Source organism: Carcharhinus amblyrhynchos, chromosome 4 (genome assembly GCF_965287045.1).
Source record: "Carcharhinus amblyrhynchos chromosome 4, sCarAmb.v2.hapA, whole genome shotgun sequence".
Taxonomy (NCBI): domain Eukaryota; kingdom Metazoa; phylum Chordata; class Chondrichthyes; order Carcharhiniformes; family Carcharhinidae; genus Carcharhinus; species Carcharhinus amblyrhynchos.
This window is the reverse complement of record NC_137327.1, coordinates 124,018,166-124,045,933: the sequence shown is the minus strand read 5'-3', so window position 1 is coordinate 124,045,933 and position 27,768 is coordinate 124,018,166. Positions and strand designations below refer to the sequence as shown.

The following is a 27,768-nucleotide window of genomic DNA, read 5'->3' as shown; positions in this document are numbered from 1 at the left end:
AATATGCGCTGAACAAACTCCCACTGACAGCAATATAATAATAACCAGGTAATCTGTTTTTCATGACGAGGATTGAGAGATAAATATTGGTCAGTCCACCAGGAATAACTCAAACAAAAACAGAAAAATGCCGGAAAATCTCAGCAGGTCTGACAGCAGAATAGAGCCAACGTTTCAAGCTCTGATGAAGGGTCACCTAGATTCGGAACATTGGCTTTACTCTCTCCCCACAGATGCTGTCAGATCTGCTGAGATTTTCCACCATTTTTCTGTTTTTATTTCAGATTCCAGCATCTGCAGTATTTTGCGTTTGCCAGGAATAACTCCCCTGCTTTTCTCCAAGTTAGTGCCAGGGATCTCTTAAATTTATTTTTTATTCATTCATGGGACATGGTGTTGCTGGCTGGCCAGCATTTATTGCCCATCTCTAGTTGGTCTGGGCACTTGTGAGTCAAGCACATTGCTGTGGATCTGGAGTCACATGTAGGCCAGACCAGGTAAGGACAGCAGATTTCCATCCCTAAAGGGCAGTAATGAACCCGATGTGTTTTTCTGACAAGCGACAGTGGTTTCGAGATCATCAGTTGATCCTTTATTCCAGATATTTGTTATTGAATTCATCTGTCGTGGCAGGATTCGAATTCAAGTCCCCGGAACATTAGCAGAGATTTTGGATTAATAGTCTAGTGATAATACCACTGGGTTATTGCCTCCCCTCAAATCCACCCAAGAAGGCAAATGTGGCCTCAGCCTAATGTCACAACCAAAAGACAGCACCTCTGACAGTGCCACAATCCCTCAGTGCTGTACTGGAGCATCAGCATTAGATTGAGTTTGTGAGCTGGCCCCAGAGTGTGAGGCTAGTGTGTGACCAAGCGAGATACAGCTGAAAGACAAGTCTCAGTAACAGGGCATTGCTGTCAGAGGCTTCACTCCAACAAAATGTGGTCCATCAAAATCATTGGGGGAAACTTACTTTCCATTCGTTCCCCAAGGAGAAGGAGCTTGTGAGGCTTTTGAGGAACTCTGCAACACAAAGAAAATCATGCATGAAAATACAATAAACCCTGTTAGCTTTCCAGTAAGAAGTAAAACAAATCCACTTTCAGATTCTATGTTATAAGACGGGATGGGGTAAGTCACAGAAACATGGAAACATAGAAGATAAGAGCAGGAGGCCATTTGGCCCTTCAAGCCTGTTTCATTATTCAGTATAATTATGTTCAATCATCCAACTCCTGACCTCACTTTCACCCCGATATCCTTCGATCCCTTTCACCCCAGGAGCTATATCTAACTCCTTCTTGAAAATACACACAGGATGATTTTACCATTTTTTTTTTCTACGTGCTGGGTGGACTTGAAGCTGAGAGAGTTTCAGATTCATCTTTTCGGCATGCTTTCAGGCTCCCCCATGCGCAAGGATATTTTGGCCCTGGAGGGAGTGCAGAGGAGGTTTACTAGGCTGATACCGGAGTTGAGGGGATTGAGCTATGAGGAGAGGCTGAATAAACTAGGCTTGTACTCGTTAGAGTTTAGAAGAATGAGGGGAGATCTCATTGAGACGTATAAGATGATGAATGGGATGGATAGGATAGAGGTGGAGAGACTCTTCCCGCTCAAAAAAGACAGTAGGACTAGGGGGCACAGCCTCAAGATAAAGGGGAGGCGGTTTAGAACGGAGTTGAGGAGGAACTTCTTCACTCAAAGGGTGGTGAATCTCTGGAATTCTCTGCCCGTTGAAGTGGTGGAGGCTGCCTCGCTAAATATTTTTAAGAAGCGGGTTGATGGGTTTTTGATAAGAGAAGGGATTGAGGGTTATGGGGAGAGGGCGGGAAAGTGGAACTGAGCCACGACAGATCAGCCATGATCTTATTGAATGGCGGGGCAGGCTCGAAGGGCTAGATGGCCTACTCCTGCTCCTATTTCTTATGTTCTTATGTTCTTATATACACACTGCCTGCAAAATTTTGAGCAAACCTGTTACGCGCCGCAGAAGCCTGTGAGCGGGGATAATGCACCCGAAAGCCTGTAGAGGGAGGTAGTGAGCACGCGCAGGACTCTGATGCTGCACATGCACATTAGCAGTAGCAGGGGTCGGACAGAAAAGAGGGAGCTGTCAGGCCCCTGCTAGTGTAAGCTACCTGAAGCAGCTGCCCCCTTCTCCCCACAATCAGGGGGACCTGCAGCCCAGGGTATAGCCCCTGTCAATCCCCCCTGTCGCCCAGACCAATCATGAACCCCCTCCCCCACCGATCACAGACCGACATTCCCTACCTAACAATCACTGACCCCCCTCCCCCACCGATCATGGCTCTGTTGCCCACCCTCCACCAATCGCAGACCCACCACCCTCCTCCTACTGATCACTGCAGAGTGGCAGTAGGTCCCCTCCCTTATTAACCACTCTCTCCATTATCCTCTCCCCAATTAGCCCCTCTTTCCATTAGCCCCTCCCCAATTAGCCCCTTGCCCATTAGCCCCTCTTTCCATTGGCCCCACCCCGATTAGCCCTGTGCCCATTAGCCCCTCTTTCCATTGGCCCCTCCCCAATTAGCCCCGTGCCCATTAGCCCCTCTCTCCATTGGCCCCTCCCCAATTAGCCCCGTGCCCATTAGCCCCTTTCTCCATTGGCCCCTCCCCAATTAGCCCCTTGCCCATTAGCCCCTCTTTCCATTGGCCCCTCCCCAATTAGCCCTGTGCCCATTAGCCCCTTTCTCCATTGGCCCCTCCCCAATTAGCCCCATGCCCATTAGCCCCTTTCTCCATTGGCCCCTCCCCAATTAGCCCCGTGCCCATTAGCCCCTCTCTCCATTGGCCCCTCCCCAATTAGCTCCTTGCCCATTAGCCCCTCCACCCATTTGCCCCTATCCCCCCTTAGCCCCTTTTTAAGAAGCATCTTAAAAGAGGAGGGAAAGGTTTTGGGAGGGAATTCTAGAGCTTAGGGCATAGGCAGCTGATGGATCTGCCACCACTGATGAGACAATTGAAAATCAAGAGATCTGAATTAGTGGAGTGAACGTATCTTGGAGCCTTGTAGGGCAGAGAGCTTACTGACTTAACGAAGCCCAAGGCTACACAGGGATTTGAAAATAAGGATGGGAAATTCAAAATTGACGTGCTGCTTTAAACTATCTTTATTATTGTCACAAGTAGGCTTCTATTCACACTGCAATGATATTACTATGAAAATCTCCTTGTCGCCACACACTGGCACCTGTTCGGGTACACTGAGGGAGAACTTAGCACGGCCAATGCACTTAACCATCATGTCTTCCGGACTGTGGGAGGAAACCAGAGCCCCTGGAGGAAACCCATGCAGACACTGAGAAAACGTGCAGATTCCGGGCAGACTGGAAATCGAACCCAGGTCCCAGGCGCTGTGAGGCAGCAGTGCAAACCGCTGTGCCACCGTGCCGCCCCTGGGTGATGTGCGAACACAGACCTGGTAGCTGGATGGAATTTGGTATGACTTAAGGCACAGGTAGAAGTTTCACAACACCACGTTAAAGTCCAATGTTTGCTACCAAATAAACCTGTTGGACTTTAACCTGGTGTTGTGAGACTTCTTACTGTGTTTACCCCAGTCCAACGCCGGCATCTCCACATCATTAAGACACAGATAACAGGGTGTTGGATCAGCTTGAGTTTATGATTGAACTATTTGCTGGAGTAGTGCTATAGCAATATTACTGCTCTGCACCCTTCTTCTTGTTTTGTACACTTTATTTCAAATGTCTACCTGCTTTTTCCTTAAATGATGCAACTGGCTCTGTCTCGACTAGTCAATGTGGCAAAACATTGCATGCTCCAACAAGTCAATGTGGAAATAAACTTCTTCTAGCTCTCTCCTCAGTTTCCTATGGCTATTTCTAAGATTAATGACAATGATTCTACCAACCGCACTGTCAAATTTATCAAAATACTTTATCACTTTAAAAACTTCTATCAAAGCACCTTCTAATATTCTCTGCCTCAGCAAAATAATCCCAGCATCTTCACCATGCTGATGCTCCTTTATTGAATTGTTACAGCACAGAAGGAGGCCATTCGGTCCATTGTGTTTGCGCTGCCTCTCCAAACAAACATCATGACTTCGTGCCATTTTCCTGCCATTTGCTCACACCCCTGCACATTGCTTCTATTCAAACAATCATGTAGTGCCCTTTTTAATTGTCTTGATTGAACCTGCCTTAGCTCTGAGAATAATATCGATGAGCCTGTTCCTAACTTTGGAGCATAAAGAGTGGGCTATTCAGGCCCTTAAGGCTGCTACTCCATTCAATTAGCCTGTGGATGGTGTCTACCTCTATTCCATTTATATACCTTAACTCCTGATCCCTTGCTATCTTTAACTAACAAAAAATCTTACCAGCCTCAACTTTAAAAGCTCCAACTATTCAACAGCATCCATGGCCTTTAACAGGTTCTGCTACCCTTCGTGCAGAGAACTGCTGCCTATTTTCTCCCTTTACATAGCCTGACCCTAATTATTGGATCACGCCCCTTTGTTCCCAATAGCCTCTATCAAAGGAAATGCATTCTCACCTGTTCTTATTCATTTATGGGACATTGATGTCGCTGGTTGGGCATCATTTATTGCCCATCCCTATTTGCCTGAAGGCAATTGAGAGTCAACCACATTGCTGTGGCTCTGGAATCACATATAGGCCTGACTTGGTTAAGATGGCAGCTTTCCTTCCCTAAAAGGTATTAGTGAACCAGACAGGTGTTTCTAACAATTGACAATGGTTTCATTGTCACCAGTAGATTCTTAATTCTAGATATTTTTTGATTTAATTCAAAATTCCACGATCTATCATGGTGGGATTTAAACCCAAGAACGTTAGCTGAGTTTCTAGATTAATAGGCCAACGATAAAATGTCACAAGGCCATCACCTCACCTGTCCATCTTGATGCCTTATCCTAGTAATATCTCAGGGAAGCCCTGGTGCATGAAGTTGATCTTTCTCTATACCCTAGCTATGACTATAACACTACACTCTGCACTCCCTCCTTTCCTTCTCTATAAATGGTATGCTTTGTCTGTATAGTGCACTAGAAACAATACTTTTCACTGTATATTAATACATGTGACAATGATAAATCAAATCAAATCAAATCAGGGGAGCTGGGTGTAACAGTGTGAAGACCACCTTCATCATAAACTTTTTCAGAAATACTCTTCCCCAGTCTCCACCCCAACATAAAATCATTAAAATACCTTAAAATATTCCATCAAAGATCGGGAGTACTTTATTGCGTGGTCTTTCTTCAGTCTGAACATTCGCAAATAGAGAAGTGAAAGGCATCGGTAACTAGATTTAATTAGAGATAGATTGTATTAGAATAAGCACTCAATAGAACAACACAGTTTATGTAAATGATGCTTCTTCTGTTGGATTCTTGAAGATTGCAGTGCTGATAGATGTGAAACAAAGTCAAAACAGCTCGTTTTGCCTGGTTAAGCACAATATGGAATTAAGGTAATGAATAAATGTCACAAAATAGCGCAGCTGTATCATCTATAATTTGAGAATGTAAGAAGATAAAATCTTCCCTCATTAACTTATTTTTCTTGACGACATAATGATACACTTATGATATTACAAAGCGGTTAACTGCAAGCTTAATAACCTGGCAACCGACTCACTAAAACTCACCATAAGACGGCCAATTTCTTATCAGCTATCGTAGCCATGGAGCCAGTGAAATTCTTTAACCTCATGGCATACCTTGGGAAAGAAGCAAGGGACAATCAATAATGCTGCCTGGTGAGTAACGTGTAAATGGTTTTTATTAGTTTGTCAGATGCAGGGGAAGTGTGTGGGCAATTTCTGCTCTTTGCATGAGTGGCTTGTCAAAACTTAAAATGCATCCATTGACTCCGTCTACACTTCCCGCTGCCTCGGAAAAGAAGTCAGCATAATCAAAGACCCTACCACCCCGGTCTTTCTCTCTTCTACCTTCTTCTGTCGGGGAAAAGATACAAAAGTCTGAGAACACGTACCAACCAACTCAAAAACATCTTCTTCTCTGTTGCCATCAGATGTATGAATGGAACTATCATACATTAAGCTGATCTTTCTCTTCACCCTATCTGTAACTGCAACAATACATTCTACCTATCCTTTCCTTTTTCCCTATGTACTCTATGAATGGTATGCTTTGTCTGTATAGCGTGCAAGAAACAATTCACTATAACCAAAAGAGAAGATGTTGGAAAATCTCAGCAGCTCTGACAGCATCTGTAAGGAGAAAAAAGGAGCTGATGTTTCGAATTCAAGATAACCCTTTGTCACTGCTTATTTATTTTTAACAATTTATTGTATCCCAATACATGTGGCAATAATAAATCAAATCAAATCCAAACACCTTTTTTCAAGTTGAGTTGGATTCTTCGGTGCATTACCCTATCTGCCACTCATTATACATCTCTCCAATTTCCTTTGCTTAATCCAGAGGAAAGGAAATTGGGGAGCGATGAACAGATAATGTCCAAGAGTCAAAATTACCCTTGTGCTGTGCTCCCTTTCACACATCCAGACCGACACCTGTACCTGTGCATAAATAGCACACCCAGGAAAATCGAGAACAAAGAATACACCTCCATTGCACAGTGCAGAACCCATTTTTAACCACTGAGGTGAGAAATCCACCCCCCCAACATTGTAAAATCTAAACTTTTGGCTTTGAGCTCATTTACATGGCATTTTGAGAGATGTGTGTGCTGAAATCAATACAGTTGCTCTTTAAAAGGACTGCATAACAGCTGTATTGAGTTGTTAAGCTTGATTGTTTGTACGTAGCTATGCGAAAAGTAAGATGACATTTTGTAATACATTCTACAGCCTGAGGAACTAGAGTGATCAGCCACTCAGTGACTGTAACATCCCAACTTAATATAAAATTGTAGCTTGGGGAAGTATCTGCATCAACAAACCTGATCTCTCAATTCTAGTTTTATGTTGCACAGTTACTAAAATTAGATATCGTTTCTCAGCTCATAAATGAAGTGACCTTATATGTTACTATGTTGCACGGACATGAATACTATATATATTAATAACTCTATACATAGGGATACACATATAAGCAAACATGAAACTCGCATCATGTTTTAGGATAAATTATTGACTTCTGTCTGTGCATCCCCAATTTTTGCTTCTGTTTTGCTATTATGAGATTTCTCTTGGGTATCAGGAACCAAGACAGGTAAATGGAATTAGGATATAGCTCAACTGGAATCAAATTGAAACTTGTGCATTTAAATAGCACCTTTCACAACCTTAGGCTATCTCACAGCATTTTACAGCCAATGAAGTTTTGTTGAAGAGACCATGTTGGAAACATGGTGGTAAGGTGTTTAAGACTGCTGCCTCACAGCACCAGAGACCTGAGTTCGATTCCAGCCTTGGGTGACTGTGCGAAGTTTGCGCATTCTCCCCATGTTTTTGTGGTTTCCTCTGGTTTTCTCCCACGCTCCAAAGATGTGCGAGTTTGGGCGATTGGCGGTGCTAAATTGTCCCTTAGTGCCCTAAGATCTGTAGGTTAGCGGGATTAGTGGGGTAAATATGTGGGATTACAGGGATTGCGCCTGGGTAAGATACTCTCTCAGGCAGTCGGTGCAGACTTGATGGGCCAAATGTATACATTCTATGAATTCGGCAGCCAATTTGCACTCTGCAGACTCCAACACACAAACAATGTCCTGAGCGTCCTAACTAGATGTTGACACGGGATACTGTGGAGAACTCCCTCTTCTTCTCTAAACAGTGTGTTTGGATCTTTTGCATCCACCTGAGAGAGCACATGTTCCTGCTGTAACATCTCATCCAAGAAATGACACCTTACACAGTCCAGCAACCCCTTGGTACTGCATCCAAGTGTCAACTTAGATTATGGATCGGAGATCATAGAATCATTGAATCCCTATTGAGGAGAATGAGGCCATTCGGCCCATCGAGTCAGCACTGACCACAATCCCACCCAGGCCCTATTCCCGTAACCCCACATATCTACTCTGCTAATCTGCTGACACTGTGGGACAATTTAGCATGGCCAATCCATCACATGCTTCAGGCTGTGGGAGGGAACTGCAGCACCTGGAGGAAACCCACGCAGACAGGGGAGAAAGTGCAAACTCCACACAGACAGTTACTCAAGCCGGGAATCGAACCCAGGTTCCTGGCGCGGTGAGGCAGCAGTGCTAACCATTGTGTCACCGTATTTCTAACATGGTCTCTTCAAAATTACTTCATTTGCTGTAAAATGCTGTGAGATGTCCTGAGGTTGTGAAAGGTGCTATTTAAATGCACAAGTTTCAGTTTGATTCTAGGTGATTTATCTGCCGCTCAAGATTCTGAAGTGAATTTGGAATGCACAAACTGTGGACTAGGTGGCACAAATTCCGGGCACTGAGCAGTGGTTGACATAACTGAGTTTTGGAATGTGATCGAGGGGCTGAACGGTGTACGCCTGTTTCTCTTTCCTGCTCCATTACTGATGTCCACCTAAGCTGTACATTATTCTCAAGTACAGATAAGAATTTTGATGATACAGGTTTCAGTGTGAATTCTGTGAACAATATGTTGTTATTGGAAGAAACGGGGATCAGGCCAATGATAGGCAGGAATGCTGGTTTGGAATTTGGATTAATTTTAATCTTTTTAATCTGAACGATTTGAACAACAGGCACTTCACGCTGCTGCAAAGGAAGGCCTACACAAGGGGTATTTCCCATTTCTAGGATGCCACTACCAGTCCAGAAAGACAGTCTGTTGACCACACCACTGAGCATAGACATGTATGAATTTCAGTGCCAGTGCACTGCCAGGTATGTTAGATGTATGACTCGTTGATCGGATCAAACAGCATGTTCCTTCAATTGTTTTCAATAGACAGCTCCACAAACCATACTGAACCAGCAGAGCCCAAAACAAGACATCTGCTCTTAGAAATGATTCCCTGATTAGACATCACATACCAAACAATCCTGAGTGTGCTAATAGCTACACCAACAATCACATTTTTAATCTGGCAAACTCATGGGACAGGATTCTACAGCTTCGCCTGAGCAAGACCGGAGTCTCCCGCCCGATGTCGATGGCTATTTCCGTTGTCCACCCCTCGCCCGCTCCAATTCCATGGTGGGCAGTGATACTGTGGCTCACTTAATAATGCTAGAAGCATACATACATTCATGGACAAGGTTCTTTTTCTGCAAACTAAAGGGATATATTCAAGCCTTACGTATTTTTTGAATTACGCGGGAGCCTATGTTTCCCTGTTGCTTTCTCCAAGGCAATGTCTTGGCCAATCAGGATTGACTTGCCTACCAGTCAGCATCCTTTTTTTCTATAGCATAAATTGTAGTGATTGTCTGAAATTTGGTATTCTTGTGTTTGTCCTGATGCGTGCAAGACAAAAAGCTTCGGCAAAATGCCTTTCTATTCAGCAAGTTCCATATTGATCAAACTCCAATCTTTATCCCTCAATCAACATAGAAATGATACATTATCTGGTCAATTTCACATTGTAGTTTGTGGCAGCTTTTTGTTTGCAAATTAGTTGATGTGTTTCCTTCATTATAACAGTAACTGTACTTGGAAGTAGTTCAATTGCTGTGAAGCGCTTTGAAATGTCTGATGGTTATATTAAGTGCTACACAAATGCAAGTCTTTCTTTTTCTCTGTCTTCTGAACTAATGGGACATACAGCCTATATACCTGCATCACACCAGCACTGAAAATCATACTTGACCTTGCTCAGACTTTGCATTCTGAGTTCAAGTTCATTTGCCATTGCCTAATTCACCAGTCTATGTTCTTCTAAAGTCAGGTACTATTCTCCTTGGTGTGACAATACTGTGCCTTTAAGAAAATGTATTTGTTCTGCTGCTTGTGCAGAATCAGATTTAGCAGTTTGTTTTATTATCAGTGCCATTCTGTTGATAACCAGCATCCTGTATTGTTACTGCAGCACATAATTGCTTCTGATTGCTAGGGTGTTCCTGCTAACCTGGACTAATGTCGTTCTGTCATTTTTTTTAATGCTCCCTTAGGATTTTGCAAAGTTGGGCTTAATTAGGTTTTTTGACAGGTAAGGTCATGCACTAGGTGGAGCTAGGCTTACATAGAATTTTCAAGCTTAGATGCTGGTTTTGAGTTGAGAGACAGCAGTGCCTCTCTTTTATCTTCTCTGAAGTCTGGAGACTGGAAGCTGCCAGAGACAATGGTCATTTCTCTGAGGTTCTGCTGTTTTGCAGATATATCTTTCTCTAGAAACTGCAGTCTGGATCTCTGTCCAGAAGTGTTAAGAGGTTGGAAACCTAGCATCATGTGAGCACATAATATATAAAGTTTATAAAGTTTATTTATTGTTAATGTCGCAAGTAGATTTACAATAACGCTACAATGAAGTTACTGTGAAAATCCCTTAGTTGCCACACTCCAGCACCTATTCAGGTACAATGAGGGAGAATTTTAGCATGGCCAATGCACCTAACCAGCATGTCTTTCAGACTGTGGGAGGAAACTGGAGTACCCAGAGGAAACCCACACAGCCACAGGGAGAACATGCAAACTCCAAAGAAGGGTGAATGTCTTATGGGGATTTTGCTTTAAATTAGAACTGTAGAGGTAGCTAGGTGCTAAGGAGTATACTTTGCCACGTTTAAGTCTTTTAAGTGCTAAAAGTTATGTTAATTATTTTTGTTATATTTTAACAATGTTATTAAATGAATTCTGTTTTGACAAAAGCTCCCTAGTGGGTCATTTGAATCATGTCTGGTGTGAAACACCTTATGCCCGACCTAAAGCCAAAATCAAATATTTTTGGGGTCTCAGTGAACTTCACAACATACCTTGAAGTTTCTCGTCTGGTCCCTAATATTAGCTTTTGAACAAGTTGAGCACTTTATTTGGTCAAGGTATTTACTCAGCTGACTCCAAGCATCACAAATTAATATAATATAAAAATTATGAGCAAACAAAATGTCACAAGTCACTTTAAGAATTAAGTTCTGAAATATGACATCTCCATATAGATCTTAATCTTCTACCTTGATTTCCTCACAGCAGGTTATTAATTATCATTTAAAAATGATTAGTAAAATTATCTTCCAAAAGACATTAACCTGATGAGTTCCACTGTCTCGGAATACATGGTGTATGGGGATTTCGCTTCTAATGGATCACGCTCCATAGCATTTCCACATTCAATGAATGATAGTGCTGCATCTGCATAATTAACTGCTTTTCCAAACTTATCAAGCTGAAAATTAAAAAAAGAAAAGAACTTTAGTGATGTGAATCTCAACAAGCGGCAACATAATTTCACTTCTCACCAGCGATAGCGCAGCGGCTTCTTCGGGTAACTATTAATTTGTGTCATTTCGGTGACACAAGAAAAGAAACATTAAAAAAGAATATCTTACCAGCGCATCAGCTCTATGCTTCAACTTCTTGGCCTCTTGCATGTAGTAATCAGCGTTATGAGACCTGCAAAATAGTAATCATCAGTCACGACCGGGCATCTGTGGTGTTGGGAGTGCAGAACAGTCAACCTTTATGCGTCAACCTCCACTGCATCCGAAAATCCTCATACACCATATCAGGCGGCCAGTGGTTAGCTGTGGGGATTCTGTGATTCTATCATAACACTGACAGCTTTGCTGTTTTAAATATACATTGGTCACATATTCCCTGACATATCCCCTAGTGAAGTGGATGTTACAAAGACTGAGTACCATCACTGCGTCTGTATTTCTGTGATTGTCCCATATGGTGGATAGCGAAATATACCTTTATTGTCGCTTTTGTCAGAAAGAAACACAGTGCCTTCCTATTCCCCCAAAACAGTTCAGCAGCTTTACAAGTTCATGAGGCACCCTGATGTGGCAGGTAAGCGACATTGTCCAGAAGGCTGCTGGTTTTCACCAGACCTGCGCTGAATTTGTTGACATGGGCATGCCACGTCACTGAATGGGGTGACACGATGACACAGTGGTTAGCATTGCTGCCTCACAATGCCAGGGACGCGGGTTCGATTCCCAGCTTGGGTCACTGTCTGAGCAGAGTCTGCACATTCTCCCTGTGTCTGCGTGGTTTCCTCCGGGTGATCCGGTTTGCTCCCACAGTCCTAAAGACGTGCTGGTTAGATGCATTGGCCATGCTAAATTTTCCCTCAGTGTACCCGAACAGGCGCTGGAGTGTGGTGACTAGGAGATTTCCACAGTAACTTCATTAATGTAAGTCTACTAATAAATAAACTTTAAAACCTGGGGAAGTGAATCCGTTCTCAGAGGTCACCAGAGGGGGGGAGTCACTGAGACTAATTCAATCCCCTGCCTCCCACCTCCCTGCCGCTTCCCCCAACCTCCCCCCCCCACCCCCCACCCGACCCCCCTGCCACCTCACTCGTCTCACGCCACCATCCCCCCTTGTCACTTGTTAGAAATTCACCCTTCGCTGTTTGGAAAGAAAAGGCAGACAGGTCAGCAAACCTTTTTCTAACTCCAAATCACAAATTGCCTAGTCTGGGGAGAGATAATTGTCTGGCATTGTCTCCGATGCAGTTGTTTTTATTTAGTCTGTTTTTGCAGTCTGTTGTCTTACCACTGCAGGCTTATCTGAGTAGCTGAACAGAGGAAAACAAATGTGCTAGCGGTCGAATGCTCAAAGCTTGACATTTCGTAACCTGCGCTTGTTCTATAATGTAAACATCACCTTACACCCAACTCGTCACTCTTCAAGTTTATTTATTAGTGTTACAAGTGGGCTTAGATTAGCACTGCAATGAAGTTACTGTGAAAATCCCCTAGTCGCCACACTCCGGCACCTGTTCGGGTACACCGAGAGAGAATTTAGCATGGCCAATCCTCCTAACCAGCACATGGGAGGAAACCGGAGCACCTGGAAGAAATTCATGCAGACATGGGGAGAACATGTAAACTCCGAGCAGTTAGTGACCGAAGCTGGGAATCGAACCCGGATCCCTGGTGCTCGTAAGGCAGCAGTGCTAACCATTGTGCCACCGTGCCACCTATTCACTCTGACACACGACTAGTTATATATTCATTGTTATTATCGTCAGTTCCACTTTTGGGATATGGACCATTATTGTTCATACAAACATTGCTGTTAGCATACGTGTCACTTCATGGAGCAGGTATGTACAAGTTAGATGAGAGGGACATCATAAGAGTAGGTACAAGCTGCAGCAATATGCATATATACACAATATTTATTGTAATGCCCATCAGATTTACAAACATTCTTTCGGGAAGGAAATCTGCCAAATCTATTCCATCAGGCCTACATGTGACTCCAGTCCCATATCAATTTGACTCACTCTTACCTGAAGCTAATCGGCTGTGCCAAAAAATAACTGCACCTCATAAGGATGATTCGGGGCAGATAATAAATGGTGCAGTGACACCAACATCCTGTTTTTTGTAAGGACCAGTTATATTAATGTATGCATCAATATATGTGTCACTGCTATTAATACACTCTGCACTACTGAAACATTGTCCCATTACAATTCATATGTGCACCAATATTATTGATAAATGTGTCAATGTTATGAAGCACATCGAGCCTTTGAGGGCCAAACGACTCTCCTAATCTTCCCTTGCAGAGCAGTTAGGCTCCCACTGTGGCTGCTAATAGGCAGACAGAAGAAGCAACTCGGACTGAACTAAAGCAACCCCTTGCATCTGTTCCAGCCCTCAGCTCCAAAACATGTTAGTCTTGGCAAATACAGTGCTGATACCACTTCATCAAGATGGAAAAAGCACTCAGTGTTTAGTATCCCGCTGCTTTCAATGAGCACCGTTCTTCCAGTAGGTTCCTGTTACTTTATTGAACATGGTATAATGGAGTTCAGATTAACTCCAGTTACAAGAGAAATTAATGGCCTTAAGTGAACTTATCGAAGGGAAAGGGCAAGGGATGGTACTGATGAACTGATATTTAAACAATTGTTTAAAACATTACCAGATCAGTGGATTTCAGGACAGATAATGTTATGCTCAAAGTACATAGAACAGAGGCCAAAACAGAAACTGTCCCCAGTTTTTGTTGCCAAGACATGAAGAAAACATTAAAATCTTGAGTGTAACTCATGGGAGGAATCATAGGCTGAAAAACATTTGGTTCGATACAGATAGGTTCCCACTCCGAGCCACACACCATTCTGACTTGGAGTGGGATTTTCTGGCCCTTCCTGCTGATGGGATCTTCCGGTCTCAGTGGAGTTGACCCCCTGCAAGTTCCCTGGAAGCAGGAAGGACGTGTCACAAAAATGCCGGAGACCTCAATGGACCCAAAGATCCCCCCGGTGGCCACTGGCGAGCTAACTCTGCTGCCAGAAAACACAGTGCGGAGGGGGAGGGTTTGGCCAGAAAGTCCCGTCATTGGAAATGTGTCATCATTTCTCAGTATCACTGGATCAAAATCCTGGAACTCCCTCCCCAACTGCACTCTGGGTGTTCCTACAATTTGTGGAATGCAAACTTTCAGCATAAGAACATAAGAAGTAGGAGCAGGAGTCAACCATCTGACCTCCTTAAGCCTGCTCCGCAATTCAATAAGATCATGGTCGATCTTTTCATGGACTCAGCTCCACTTACCTGCCTGCTCGCCGTAACCCTTAATTCCTTTACTGTTCAAAAATCTATCCATCCTTGCCTTAAAAACATTCAATGAGGTGGCCTCAACTGCTTCATTGGGCAAGGAATTCCACAGATGGCAGCTCACTGCCACCTTTAACGGGTAATAAAGGTAATAAACGGGTAGTAAAGGAACAAAAAAAGGTCGTGAATGATACCCAATCCATTATGCAAACCAGCCTCCAATCCATTGACTTTGTCCATACTTCCCACTGACTTGGCAAAGCAGCCAACATAATTAAAGACACCATGCACCCCGGATATGCTCTCTTCCACCTCCTTCCGTTGGGAAAAGTCTGAGGTCATGTATCAACTGACTCAAGAACGGCTTCTTCCCTGCTGCTGTCAGACTTTTGAATGGACTTACCTTGCATTAAGTTGATCTTTTTCTACACCCTAGCTATAACTGTAACACTACAGTCTGCACGGTCCCGTATCCTTCTCTATGAATGGTACGCTTTATCTGTGTAGCGCGCAAGAAATAATACCTTTCGCTGTATGTTAATATATATGATAATAATAAATCAAATCAAATCAAATCAAATAATAAATGCTGGTCTAGCCAGCAACACCCCCAAGCCGTGAAAGAATGAACAACCAAAAAGAATTGAGTTTTATGTCATTTTTGCAGGATTTCTGTCAAAATCACAACAGGCAAATAGCAACAGCAAATGAACAGATGAGTTCATGTGTCAGTGATACACGTTGACAAGAAAGACACTCAAACTTGAACTTACATGTCATCAAAAGTTAATTTCGGTCTTCGTGGCTCTGAGTGACCATTGGATATTAATGTCCAGGGATCTGTTTGTGGTTGGCCGTTTTCATGGCTAATGCTGGATGAGTTAGGATGTGATTCAATCTCCTGTAGTAAAGAAGCATTTGTTAGTTCAGCAAGGATTTGCCTGTGAACAGCAAATTCATTACTGGAGTTCCTACACAATGCCTTTACCCAGGAAGGATAGTAATCTCATTTAAATACATTGTGATAAGACTAAATACAATTGAAGGACTTCCCTGTTAAATGCTCCCCCCACGTGAAGAATTCCCCCCTCACCAACGTGGTGTTACGTCGCCAATGTTTATACCTCACTTTACAAACCAAGAATCAGTCCAGGGAAGTCCGCTGGGAGATGGTGCTGAGATAAGTTTAGGCCCAGGCAGTGCCCTGTTGCTGCTTCCGGCACCCTGGGGCAGTGCCAGGGTTCAGCTCTCTGTGGACCATTAAATGGTGTTCCCTTAATGTGTGGAGGGGGGGAGGGTGGCCCCAGTACTTGTGGGAGGAGTGACGGGGCGTTGCTGGGTACCCTATATCTCTGGTTTGGGAGGGACGGGGAGTATTTTTTTTCAGTGCAACTGGGGGGCACCCTGTAAAATGGCGCCCTGATCTCTGCTGGAAAATTCCAGCCTCTTCTTCTCTCTCCACCAACAATGCCAGGCCTGCTGTGTATTTCCAGCACTTTCAGCTTTTAGTTCAGATTTCTCGTCCCTGCGGTATTTTGCTTCTGTTTTGGATCAGACAAGTTACTGACTCACTGCTCAGTGCCAAAGGAGAAAATATCACCCTTAACTCAACATGCAGTTAAATGGAGACTAACTGGTCTTGGCACTGGAGGGATTTCAACACAATCCCATTAAATACTTCAGCTGGATTTACCAGACCCTGCTTCATGCCAATTTCTAGTCTAAATGATTCCATGCTGCCCAGTAGACTGTCACATGTAATTGTCTTTTGTGCCAAACATCCCCCACCCAAGGATAATTCTCGAACATTGTAAAATATCAAGCAGTTCATCATGTCAGTATTCCTACCTTAGGTACATTAGGAAAATAAACAAGGATGAGAGGGAGGAGGATGGCTGGGTAGTTCAGTGGGTACTGGAGAATCTTCACCTGCAATGTTACTCAGACAAGCAAGGTAGATATATGGGATTACGGGGTAGGGCATAGATGGGATTGTTGTCACTGCAAATTCAATGGGCCAAATGGCTTCCTTCTCTGTTGTCGGGATTCTATGGTTCTATTCTATGATGGCTTATACCATTCAAGTAAAGACAAGTCACACGAGTGATCATTGAAGTAACACAAACGTTAATCGAAAAAGGTAGTCATGAAAATGATAAATTAAATTTATAAGGAAAGGGGGTAATATGAAACAGAACCATACAAAAATAGAATCCCTACATTGCAGAAAGAGACCATTCAGCCCTTCGAGCCTGCACTGACAACATTCTCACCCAGTCCTATCGTTGTAACCCCACGTACGTACCTTGCACTATGGAACAATTTAATCTGGCCAATCAGTCTCACCCACATATCTTTGGATTAAGAGATTGTGACTTTTTTTAAGTAACATTACATTAGGACATATGGGCCCCACTGCCAGAGGTCTGTATGGTTCATAAACAGACATGTAGGATGGGAAATTTTCCTGTCCCACTCATCACTGGAACCGTAGCAGGCGGGGAACAGTCTATACAAAGGTCTGTTGACTTCAGGCGGGATTTTCCGGTTTCGGGGCGAGTGTGGCTGGAAAATCCCGCCTATAACAGCAGCACAAATTCCCCAATTAGCATTTTTTTTATCTCTTTCAGGACTTAAAGGGTAAGGTATTCAACCCAAAGAAAGAAAATGCTGCTGTCAACAAAAATCACTCCATCCTTCTAAGTTCTCTTTCAGTTTCTGGGTGGCAGGGTGGCACAGGGGTTAGCACTGTTGCCTCACAGCACCAAGGAACTGGGTTCAATTCCAACCTTGGGTGACTGTGTGGAGTTTGCCTATCTGCATGGGTCTCCTTCAGGTGCTCCAGTTTCTGTGCAGGTTAGGTTGGTTGGCCATGCTGCCTTGCCCCTTAGTGTCAAGGGACGATTAGTAACGTAAATACATAGGGTTATGGGGTTATGTCCTATGTGGGATTGTTGTCAGCGCAGGATCCATGGGCCGATTGGCCTTCTTCTGCACTGTAGGGATTCTATGAATTTACTGGAGACTTGGGCCTGGTTATTGCCAGAAGGTCAATATTTCCATTAAAATGGCGGAGATTGGGATTTCAGGTGTGCTTGCTCACTAGAGTTTCACAACATCACTGTCAGGGCAGGAACAGGCAAACGCGCTCTCGCCAAAATTTTATTTCATAATACTGAAATTTCCCCTGTTCTCATCAGAAAATATCAATTTCGTTCAGCGGCTAAAAGGAGGAAAAAAAAAGCCAAATTAAATTACTGTAAAAAAAAAGCAAATAAGATGCTTTGGAAATCTGAGGAAAATAACATAATGCAAACTGCAAATGAACAGCATCGTCTCATCTTGTGAAGAGAGTGTTCAGGCCAGGGCTATTATGATAATAGCTGAGACTTAACTGAGCTGTTGCCATGGCAACGGAATCGATTCAGGTTATGTCCAAGATGCGAGGAGAAATTGAGTCTAGTGCAGCTTTTCTAACAGTGATATGTATGAATAGTTCAAAGGTATAACTTTAATATCAAGGATTCTGTAGGAAGGTGCCATACAATTTATCAGGAACATTGCTGGATCCTCTCTAATCAAATCAGGCCCCTTTCATGTTAGGTCATTATGAGGAGGACACACCATCATCATCCTTTTTATTTTTAAGAATTTCGGCAGGAATTATTCATAACAAAGAAAAACATATATTCCATTTGATTATGGGTGAGCGAAGCCAGCTGCTGGGAGTATGATGTTTAACTAAATGAGGCGCAGATTGTATAAAATATAAAGAAAACATGGAGTTGGTTTTAGCAAAAAGTTATTTCGTAGAATTGCATCATAGAATCCCTCTCGTGAAATCTCACAGCGCTTTACAGCCTGTGAAGTACTTTTGAAGTGTAGGCACTGCTGTAGTGCAGGAAATGTGGGAGCCAATTCACGCACAGCACAATCCCACAAACATGATAACAACATGATAGTCTGATCTTGAATGGTGTTTGTTGAGGGATAGATATTGATTGAGGCACTGGGGAGAATTCCCTGCTCTTATTCAAATAAGTGATGCAAGGTCTTTCATATCTCCCCCGGAGGGCTTAACATAAGTCTCCAATTGCTAAAGTGCAGAAAGAAATCATTTGGCCCATTGAGTCTGCACTGTCTTTCTGAAAGAGCATCCCACCCAGGCCCTCCCCTCCGCCCTATGGTGTAAACTTGCTGATTCAGCATGACCAATCCATCTAACCTATACATCTTTGGATGCTAAGAGGCAAATTAGCATGGCTAATCCACCTAACCTATATATCTTTGAACACTAAGGGGCAATTTAACAAGTCCAATCCATCTAACCCACCCAGCTTTGGACTGTGGGGGGAAAGCAGAGCACCTGGAGGAAACCCATGCAAACACAAGATGGGAATCGAACCTGGGTTCCTGGCGCTGAGACAACAGTTCTATCTCTAAGTTCTACCATAACACCCTTCTCATATAAAAGGGCACCTCTTTCTCGACAACATACTCTCAACTTATGTTCTTATGTTCAACACTGCTTTTTCATGACCTACAGCCTTCAGACCAAAGACAAAAACGTACTGCCCATTGAGTCACAACCAACATGCTAAAACATTAACCTGTCTTTTCTCTTCACAGATAAACTTATGTATTTTCCACCATTATCCCTTTCCTGGTAAGAAGAGATTAATAGCCATAACTCACAATGGGATTTTTCGCATGGGAGGAGCACTTGTTCTCAGTTTTGCGATGCTTGTATTGTACAGAGGGCTGTGAGGCACTGGTTGGTATGGGGTTGCTGTTGCTCTCCTGGCTGAGGGAGTTGCTCTCGCTGTTCCGTCGTTTGGGTTCAGGCTCGTCCGGCAATGGTGACAATGGAGGCGGGAACTTCCTCTCCCTCCTTGTCAACTGCTTCGATATCCTGCAAAGGAGAAAGAGTTCATTCCCAGGGTAAGATGTTAAATATTGGGGTCAATCATAGATGTGTCTCTATGTTGCATAAAGCCATTGGACCCATCAAGTGAGTCCCTGCCTTTACCTCTATGTACAAGGCTAGTCTTCATTCCCATGATATGATTAGCGTTGGCAAGTGGGTGAGGTAGATTTCCAGTTTTTAAACACAGTTGGTTGGAAGGCAGGAAGGAAATGAAGATACATCCTTCAAACGCACTGGCTACAGCCCCACCCCTCCCACACAATATGATACTCATCCTTTGTGCTTCCCTGTCTGTCTCCACCGCCCCTCCCTAAGTTGCCCGGGGCATACCCTAGTCTGGGATCCATTGCTCTTTATCACAGTGTCTGCTTGCAGTCCCAACAGCACCCACTATTGGCACAACGAGGACTGTTAGAGCTGCCGGCAATTCAGATTACAGCCCTCTCAGCGAGGGGCATGAGTGACACTCTTTACAGGTATAAACCACCCCCAGTGCATTATTCCTGCTGGCTGGCCTTTCTTTTCAGTTGACTGGTCTGAAATTGACTTTTGCAACTGGTGAGAAGAGGCACTGCTTAAAAGTCACCTCAAATGGGAAAGGGAACAACATTTCCAGGCTGTCGAGTGGCTTTGAAACATTTACTAAAATTGGAGTAAAAGATTACGGAACGTGAAAGGTACTTACTCTTTGCTGCTCAGAACCTTGTGACTGGAGTTAACAGGGCAGCTGACAGGAACGAGTGTCGGGGCAGCTATCTCCCTCTCCACACGTTGCTTCTTGCTATCACAGAGAGCTTCCGTACTTTCCAATTGCTAAAGAAAGGAATTGATAATGAATGTCAGTGCCTACAAGAGATCAGGAGGAGATATTGTTCTATAATATAATGCTAGAATGGGTTGCAGAAATCATTGGGTGTTCCTGTGGACTCTCTTGTCAAGCATTGAAAATTATGTCTGGCATTTGGTCCATTTAAGACTTTCTTACACACATGTACCAGCAGAGGGAGTCTGCTAGGAAGTGATAATAAAGGATGTGTTTAATAGCTCATTTTGTTCTAATTCTAAATATCTCTAGCTGAATATATAATTGTTTGTGTCTCAAGAACATCACACTGCTCAAATCTATCACAATTTCTTTTCCTACATGATTCACCCAGTTTAATTCCACTTATCTATGCCCTGGGGATCTGAGTTTGAATCCAATCACAGCAGAGGATGAAACTTGAATTCAATTTGATTTCAATAAAAATTTGGAATTGAAAGTTGAATGATGACCATGAAACCATTGTTGATTGTCATAAAAGCATATCTGGCTCATTAGTGGGTGGCATGGTGGCACAGTGGTTCGCTCTGTTGCCTCACAGTGCCAGGGACCCGGGTTCAATTCTGCCCTTGGGAGACTGTCTGTGAGGAGGATGCACATTCTCCCAGTGTCTCTGTGGGTTTCCTCTGGGTGCTCCAGTTTCCTCCCACATTCCAAAGATGTGCTGGGTTAGGTTGATTGGCCATGCTAAATTGCCCCTTAGTGTCAGAGGGACTAGGAGGGTAAATATGTGGGGTTACAGAGATAGGACCTTGCTGGGCGCAGGCTCAATGGGTCAAATGGCCTCCTTCTGCACTATAGATTCTATAACTCAACTACGCTTCTGAATTTTCTTTACCCTCAATGCTCCTTCAGATCACCTGTTCCAAAAAGGCCACTAACCTTGTGTTTCCGTTTCGTTTTGATGGTATTTTTATCCGTCACAGGTGTTGGGGACTGATAGTTGTATTTACTGTTGGGCTGCCTTATCTCTGCCTTGGTGGGGACTGTCTCTGCTGGGGGTACTTGTCCGGGAATCCTGGACAAGAGACTGAGATCAAATTTCACCCAAAGCGATTTGATTTCCTCGTAGTCTCTCAGGGGGGAAAGAGGTTCGTTTTGTGGCAATGGAAGAGGTGAAAGTGACGGTTCCTCCAAGTCAGTCGTTGCTTGGTCAACGGAAGTGCCGCTCGGACAGTTATTCAATGTCCCGGAGTCCTTGGGTTGGAGCGAGTTTGTTTTGACCTCAGAACTTGCTGAGATTTTCACCGGGGTGTGTTCGTCTTGATCTGTGTGGGAATCGGACGAATCTGTCTCCACAAACTCTCTGGATTTAGGCACAGTCCTGCCAGGCACTCGGTGCTTTTTCTTGTCAACGACAGGCGCTGCGCTAGTTTTTGGCTCTTTCCTCGGTCCTGCTTTGTTATTGGCTGCTCTGGGCTTTGCTTTGGGCTGTTCCACTCGGCTCTCTCTGTCTTTGGGGGTGCTGCTGGGGTTATTTGGCTTGGCCCAGCTCTGTTCTTCCAAACTGGGAGCGCATTCCGCTCTTCTGGGCTGTTTTTTACCCGTGCTCCTCCTCGGGGGAGCTGGCTCGGTGGGGACGGGGGACTTTTGCTTCACGTTTTTCCCTTCAGGGGTTTTCTGTGCTGTCCTTGGTTTAGCTTTCTCCCTGACGGGGCTGAGTAAAAGCCGATCTTTGGAATCTGGCTGGGGCAGTGAAGTAGCCTGCTTCCCTTTCACCTCTTCATCATTCTGTTGATTACTCTGAGACTGAGAGTCGCTGAGTCCATCACATTCAGCCTGGTTATTAATGATAGTCTTGTTGTGCGAATGGACTTTGAGCCATTTATCCAATTGCCATTTATTGGTAGATGGTGGTTCAGGCTGGGAAAAGCAAGAGAAAATGTTACTTCATAACATTCCGGTGGCAAACGCTGAGCAGATCCATTCATTACTTCCCGACTCATAACTTAATAAATGCACCATTGTAGAGAGTGGTAATCAGGTCAATGCTTGCACATTACACACCCATCTGATCACAGTCTGTCCATTACACACACACCCAATCACAGACTGTCCTTTACACCCCCACCCAATCACAGACTGTCCATTACACACCTATCCAATCACACACTGTCCATTACACACCCATCCGATCACACGCTGTCCATTACATGCACACCCAATCACAGACTATCCATTACACACCTAACCGATCACACACTTGTCCATTACACACCTGTCCAATCACACGCTCTCCATTATACACCCACCCAATCACAGACTGTCCGTTACACACCCATCCAATCACACACTGTCCATTACACACCCATCCAATCACACACTGTCCATTACACACCCATCCAATCACACACTATCCATTACACACGCATCCAATCACACTGTCCATTACACACCCATCCAATCACACACACTCCATTACACACCCACCCAATCACAGACTGTCCATTACACACCCATCCAATCACACACTGTCCGTTACACACCCATCCAATCACACACTGTCCATTACACACCCATCCAATCACACACTGTCCATTACACACCCATCCAATCACACTGTCCATTACACACCCATCCAATCACACACACTCCATTACACACCCACCCAATCACACACTGTCCATTACACACCTGCCTTAACAAAATGTCTCTGATTGAAATCTGTGATAAGAGGAGGCACACCCATACCAAAAAAAATTGCCCAATTTTCTTCCAGAGACTCTCACTCAAGGTGCCTGGGTGTCTGAATAGGAGATTCTGCCCTGTTGTACCTGTCTAAGCAGGAAATAACAGTGGAGAATTTCCCACTCCCACTCCACTGACCTAAACTTCCGTCGGAGATGAAGTAGAAAGAGGTCAAACATTGAAGTCAGTAGAACCACATCCCATTCTTTTGTGTGCAATGTCACTCATTAGGACAAGTTGTCTCAGTAGCTGGCCAATGCCGAGACATGCAATGGGACCACTTCCACATCACTGTCTCCAACCCATCTCCGAATCCTTGCATCAATAATCCTGCCAACTACGCTAAACTGGCAAAGACATGCAGAGACATACCGAATGGGTGGGGACTGTAACCAATCCCACATGGTTATGCAATCCACTGGGGGGGATGTGTATATTCACACTGAGACCTTCCTTGAGAAGGACCACCACTATTTCCTGATGTGATTAGCTGGTGGGCGAAGTATCCCTGTGGCAATGTAAACCTGTAAAACTGCCTCAGAATAATTTGTTCCTTCTTCAAGGTAATGCCTTGATCGAAGTGTGTCTACTGGCAGCAGTCAGATTTAACCATTCCAACTCGGAGCTATGAACTCCTAGGACATTCTCATCGCCAAACGCATAATTATCAACGGTTGTACAGAATTTACAGCACATTTCTCTCATTCCAGTAAAACCTCCACTTCATCGAAACCATATCAGTACATCATAGAAAAATAGACTCCCTACAGTGCAGAAGAAGGCCATACTGCCTAACAAGTCTGATCCGACACAGCATCATAACCGAGGCCCATCCCCTAGCCTATCCCCGTATCCTTTATTTATTAGTGTCACAAGTAGGCTTACATTAACACTGCAATGAAATTACTGTGAAAATCCCCTAGTCACACTTTGGCGCCTGAGGGAGAACTTAGCATGGCCAATGCACCTAACCAGAACGTCTTTCGGACTGTGGGAAGAAACTGGAGTATCTGGAGGGAAACCCACACAGACACGAGGAGAACATGCAAACTCCACATGGACAGTGACCAAAGCTGGGAATTGAACCCGGGACCTTGACGCTGTGAGGCAGCAGGTGCTAACCACTGTGCCACCATGCTGCCCCATATCACAAGGCCCCGTGCGACAGCACTTTTAAACCTCATGTATTTACCTCATTTATCGTCCTAACCTACACATCTTGGGACACTAAGGGTCAATTAGCATGGTCAATCCTCCTAACCTGCACGGTGTTGTGGGAGGAAACCAGAGGGAACCCACGCAGATATGGGAGAATGTGCAAGCTCCACATAGACAGTGGTCCAAGGCCGGAATTGAACCCGGGTCCCTAGCACTGTGAGGCACCAGTGCTAACCATTGTGCCACCGTGCCAATCTAAGGAAGTTGGCCAGATCCCCACCTGCCACACACCTGCCTGATTAAATGGCCCCACAATGAAAGCTGCCACAGGGGAGGGCATGAAATATTGCCCAGTGTGTCTGCTGGCAGCTAGGAATCAAATTTAACAAATCTGCTCAAAGCTTTTGGATCCTGAGACATTTTCCTCGCAAAACTAATGATTACCAGGTGCGAGCTATGTTGCCAGAAATCCCAGCACAGAAACAGGTCAACTATTCTGCCAGTGTTCCTGCTCCCCACGAGTCTTGGCAAATACCCTTTATATCTGATTCTCTCATCAAGCACAGCCCTACCAAATAGCACTGTCTCACAACGATGGGCTATCGTCTCAATTCTTGGTTAGAGTTATGAAGAGGTTCAATACAGTAAGATGTCGAGATGGTTTTACCAGTACTGAGGAAGTCAAAAACTAGGGGGCCATTAATATCAGATAGCCATTAATAAATCCAATAGGGAACTGAAGAGGAATGTCTTTTCCCAGAGAGTGCTGGGAATGTGAACTCGCTCCCACAAGGGCTAGCTGAGGCAAACAATATGGATATATTTAAGGGGAAATGAAATATATGAAGGAGCAAGAAATAGAAGGTGGCACCATGTGTCTGCGTGGGTTTCCTCCAGGTGTTCGGGTTAGGTTGATTGGCCATGCTAAATTGCCATTAGTGTCAGGGGGATTAGCAGGGTAAATATGTTGGTTTACAGGGAAAGGGCATGGGTGGGACTATTGTTGGTGCAGGTTCGATGGGCCGAATGGCCACCTTCTGCACTGTAGGGATTCTATGAATCGAAGTCTGCAGTGGAAAGGCCCATGGATGCCTTCTAACCCGCTGTCCATTGAATTCTTTAAGTTGGCAATAAGGGCCAATTCCCACCACTGCTTTTACTAACATTATGGAGAGTGGGCTTGTTATTTATTTATTAGTGTCACAAGTAGGCTTCCATTAACACCGCAATGAAATTGCTGTGAAAATCCTCTAGTCACCACACTCTGGCGCCTGTTCGGGTACACTGAGGAAGAATTTAGCACGGCCAATGCACCTAGAAACTTAGGAATATACATAGAAAAGTACAGCACAGTACAGGTCCTTCGGCCCTCAATGTTGTGCCAAGCTATGTCCAAACCAAAAATCAAGCTACCCCAATCCCTATCATTCTGGTGTGCTCCATGTGCCTATCTAATAACCGCTTGAAAGTTCCTAAAGTGTCCAACTCCACTATCACAGCAGGTAATGTATTTCACACCCCAACCACTCTCTATCTTGGACATCCCTCCTATATCTCCCACCATGAACCTTACAGTTATGGCCCCTAACCAGTATGTCTTTCGGACTGTGGGAGGAAACTAAAGCACCCAAAGGAAACCACTGCAGACCCAGAGAGAACAGGCAAACTCCCACACAGATAGTGACCCAAGTCTGAAATCGAATCTGGGTCCCTGCGATAGCGGTACTAACCACAGTGCTACCCTGCCACCCCGTTGGAGGGAATATGATATGTACAGCTGCACACACTGTTAGTGGGGGGCTGGGGGGTGCAGGGTAGTGTTGTTCCTGTTCAAAGGCACTTAGGAAGGAAAAGGGGGAGGGCAGAGGTGACTGAAATTCACTCCCCTCTCCCCGTACTTACTGCTAACCCACTTATGCCCACCTCTCCCAGAACCCTCACCATACAAAATCCCTCACACCAACACTTAATCTCACACTTCTGGCCTGGGTCTCTCTGCCATCCTTGGGTATCCAGTGGTGGTCATTCCAGGAGCAGCCACTGCCTTCCCATTGGTGCTGCTGAGCACAATATCTATTGACTTCTGATTGGCCAATGGTTCTCAGCGGATAGGACTGGGGTCTTAAGCCCATGGAGGGCCTGCCTATGACCTCTCAACTGCATGATTGGCATGATATACTGCCATGCCTTTCAAGATAAGGCAATGCTGGTCTCTCAGTGGCTGTCCAGTGGTAACCAAGACATGTGTCACCTCCATAAAGTTCCCCTGATTTTAGGAGATAGCTCCAGGATTCATAGTCCCGGGTTTAACAGCCATTGAAATCATTGCTCAGGACTTTAGTGGCACCTGCCCCTTATCATGACCCTTCCATAAGCAGGACCCTTGTGCTGAGGTGGGGGTCCCTTAATTAATGGGCTTATAACCTTTACTTTATTTCCATCCCCAGTGAAGCTGTGGATTGTCGAGGGCGATTGTATACCACAACCAGCCTGGCCAATGCCTCAATTAGCATTACTAAAACAGATGTTTTGTTCATTAGCTCATTGCTGCTTTTGGTATTCAAATTGGCTGCCGTCGTCCACAAATCCAACACTGTGAATACACTTTAAAAAATCCTTCATTTATTGAAATGCCCTATGGGACATCTTGACTTCATGAAAGATGTCGCTAAGAAATGCAAATTGATTCATTCTTTAGAAAGCTGTTTTTTTCACAGACCAAGGACCTGGGTTCGATTCCCGGCTTGGGTCATTGTCTGTGTGGAGTTTGCATGTTCCCCCCATGTCTGTGTGGGTTTCCTCCAGGTGCTCCAGTTTCCTCCTACAGTCCAAAGCTGTGCAGGTTAGGTTAATTGGCCCATGCTATATTGCCCCTTAATGTCAAAGGAGATTAACAAGGTAAATACATGGGGACAGGGCGTGGGTGGGATTGTAAGTGCAGGCTCTGCTATCAAATAAACCTATTGGACTTTAACCTGGTGTTGTGAGACTACTTACTGTGTCTACCCCAGTCCAATGCCAGCAACTTCACATCATGACAAATATCACAACATCGTGGCAAAGCCAAATCACATGCCACCCCAACTTGGGCATATATAGAATCTTTCCCTTACTAATCCTACATCAAAATTCCTGGAATTCTCTACCTCTTGTGGAAGATTCAATAGCATGAATATATAGCAACTCAAGGAGAAGACCAATCAATATATTCTCAGGATAGCGAGGGAGAGGCAATATGATAAAAGTAAATTACTGCAGAAACTGGAAGGGTTGTGAAGAGATAGGCAATACCAGACATGATACTGTATTACCCCAAACCATACAACAAAATATTCAAATGAATGTGCTGTAAAAATAATTATACTCAGGATGTGGGCATCGTTGAAAGGGCCCACACTTAATTTCCCTTCTCCTAGTTATCCTCACCAAGGTGGCAATCAGCCTTCTTCCTGGACCGCCGTGGTCTATGTGGCATAGGCACACCCACAGTTCTGTTATGGTGTTGCAGGATTTTGACCCAGCAACAGCGAAAG

General features: G+C 44.3%; 1 protein-coding gene across 2 annotated transcripts in view; it reads right to left on the bottom strand.

Annotated features, from left to right (window-relative positions):
- Nucleotides 1–27,768, bottom strand: part of aff2 (AF4/FMR2 family, member 2) — a 473,840-nt gene that overhangs the window by 17,964 nt on the left and 428,108 nt on the right. For both annotated transcript variants that reach the window (XM_080187812.1, XM_080187813.1), the window contains exons 11-19: nucleotides 21,272–22,252; nucleotides 20,252–20,379; nucleotides 19,335–19,551; nucleotides 15,413–15,540; nucleotides 11,439–11,502; nucleotides 11,139–11,275; nucleotides 5,665–5,736; nucleotides 5,226–5,319; nucleotides 977–1,026 (exon numbers count right to left, since the gene is read on the bottom strand). In XM_080187812.1, the coding sequence (XP_080043938.1) occupies nucleotides 977–1,026; nucleotides 5,226–5,319; nucleotides 5,665–5,736; nucleotides 11,139–11,275; nucleotides 11,439–11,502; nucleotides 15,413–15,540; nucleotides 19,335–19,551; nucleotides 20,252–20,379; nucleotides 21,272–22,252 (1,871 nt within the window). The remainder of the gene's footprint in view (nucleotides 1–976; nucleotides 1,027–5,225; nucleotides 5,320–5,664; nucleotides 5,737–11,138; nucleotides 11,276–11,438; nucleotides 11,503–15,412; nucleotides 15,541–19,334; nucleotides 19,552–20,251; nucleotides 20,380–21,271; nucleotides 22,253–27,768) is intronic.